At 46.8% G+C, this 2,500-nt stretch overlaps 1 protein-coding gene across 1 annotated transcript in view; it reads right to left on the reverse strand.

Annotated features, from left to right (window-relative positions):
- Positions 1–2,500, reverse strand: part of stxbp1a (syntaxin binding protein 1a) — a gene marked incomplete at both ends in the record, with an annotated part of 45,854 nt that overhangs the window by 22,815 nt on the left and 20,539 nt on the right. Inside the window, one exon of the mRNA XM_080529722.1 lies at positions 226–275. Coding sequence (XP_080385848.1) covers positions 226–275 — 50 coding nt within the window. The remainder of the gene's footprint in view (positions 1–225; positions 276–2,500) is intronic.

Below are 2,500 nucleotides of genomic sequence, written 5' to 3' on the forward strand. Positions count from 1 at the left end.
GAGAGAGGGAGAGAGAGAGAGAGAGGGGGAGGGAGAGAGGGAGGGAGGGAGAGAGGGAGGGAGAGAGGGAGAGGGAGAGAGAGAGAGAGAGAGAGAGGGGGAGAGGGAGAGAGAAAGAGGAGAGGGAGAGAGAAAGAGAGAGTGAGAAACACAGCAGGTGTTGTACACAGCCTTTCTACACGCGGAGGCGTTAAAAGCTCAGCGGAGGTGAAACGCGTCTCTCACCTTCCATTCTCCCTTCTTCTTCACCTTCTTGATGACATCATTCATAATCTCTGTGAAAGAGAGAGGGAGCGAGGAGGGAGAGAGGGAGGGAGGGAGAGAGAGAGAGAGAGAGAGGGAGGGAGAGAGGGAGGGAGAGAGGGAGGGAGGGAGGGATGAGAGGGAGAGAGAGGGAGGGAGGAAGGGAGAGAGAGAGAGATAGGTCAGAAACATTGAGCTACGGTTTGTGTCCGTCTGTTCATTGATATTTTCCAAACCCTTTTGATATGTGTGTGTGTGTGTGTGTGTTTGATGTGTGTGTGTGTGTGTTTGTGTGTGGTTGTGTGTGTGTGTGGTGTTTGTATGTGTGTGTGTGTGTGTGTTTGAGGTGCGTGTGTGTGTGTGTGTGTGTGTTTCGTGTGTGTTTGGTGTGTGTGTGTGTGTGTGTGTGTGTGTGTGTGTGTGTGTAGTACATGTTGACACAGTTGTCTGTGTGGTGTCATTGACAGCAGGTTACGTGGGCGGCGTCCCTGATGAGTGACACCAGTGTCACCGTGGCAACCAACACACACACACACACACACACACACACACACACACACACACACACACACTCATCATCCCGCCTGCCTCTGGGAACGAGAGTGTGACAAAAGCTCAAGCCATTCCCCTTCGGAGAACACACACACACCCACACACACACACACACACACACACACACACACACACACACACACACACACTCACACACAGCCCCAAATTGCTCCCAATGAGCAGGTCGGGGCCTTTTATGGCAGATTGCCGCCATTGGTGTGTGAATGGGGTGTGTGTATGTGTGTGTGAATGGGTGTGTGAATGAGTGAATGAGAGGCCGTTGTCAAGCGCTCTGGAATAAGGAGCTGTATAAGTCAGTCTGTTTACTACGAGTGTGTCTATATAAGTCAGTCCATTTACCATTTACACACGGCTACAGCACAGCAATGTCACACACACACACACACACACACAGTCACACACGCACACACCTGGGGTTTCCGTTAACCGACAATTACCGGTCTTTGTCCGGTAAAATTTGGTGAAGTCCGACAAATTGAAAAGTCGTCGGACATATTGTCTGGTGAAAATAATTCCCTTTGAATACAATTCGCTAAAGCTGGGCTGGGTGCGTTCGTAAACACGCTCTGGAAATCCGATCAGCACTCGCGGAACGCCTCTCGTCCAATCGAACGACCTCGGTCGCTCTGTGACATCGAAGCCAGCGTGCGCTCTCCGGCGCTCTCAGAGCGTGTTTACGAACGCACCCCTAGAAGTTTCCAGCCAGCTAGCTGAAGCTGCTACACACACCAGAGCCATGGCGACCGAACGGCAAGTTAAACAACATACTATAAAAGTGACATTGTTTTACTCATTACTCATACGTTTGTTGTCATTCGGCGGTGCTAATAGTCGCTTTCTTTTTAAATTTATTTAATTTATTTTATTTTAGCAGTTTCCCCGAAAGTTAAGTGTTTGTTTTTATATCACTATTTGCACTTCTGGTTAGATGCTAAACTGCATTTTGTTGTCTGGTACTTGTACTCTGCAATGACAATAAAGTTGAATCTCACCTAATCTAATCTAATCTAATCTAATCTAAAATAATCTAAGATAATCCCATCACTATTACTCCCTATTTTCATCAGTGTTTCAATCCTTGAATCTGTGATGGAAATCAAGCAAAGCCACTTCAAGTCTCCCCACCACTGACAGCGCTGGGTGTGCCTTTCCTTACACTCTCGGTTATTCCCTGTGGATTTAAAAAACGGTGTTTTGGTTTCTATAATGTGGTCTATTCTCAGTGTTGACGAGCAGCTCAGGGGGCTTTGAGATGGCTAACAGCTAATTAAAGGAGTAATTCCACTCAAAAGGGTAGAAGTAAGCTGACTGTCTGTCTGTCTGTCTGTCTGTCTGTCTGTCTGTCTCTCTGTCAGTGTGCTGGACTACCTATGACTTCCATGGTACCTGGGAACGCGTTGTCGGAGAGAAACGCCCTCTGTACAAAGGACCTACTGACCAAAATCCCTGTTCCCCGTAGCCTACATGCTTGCACTGTTACTGTTCAATAAAATGTTATACATCTAGACATTGTGGTATTTCTTTATATACGTATCCCAGACTGCCTATCAATTGTTTCTCAATAAACAGTTATGTTCTTCCCATTGTCATACTCCCGAGCTAAACGAAATGCCTTCCCAACCAGCGAGACTTATAGAAATGACGTTGTTTTATTGATAAAAAAAAAAGGGTAAAACTGTAAAGA

The sequence above is a fragment of the Nansenia antarctica genome (genome assembly GCF_963989245.1).
Source record: "Nansenia antarctica genome assembly, chromosome: 4".
NCBI lineage: Eukaryota > Metazoa > Chordata > Actinopteri > Argentiniformes > Microstomatidae > Nansenia > Nansenia antarctica.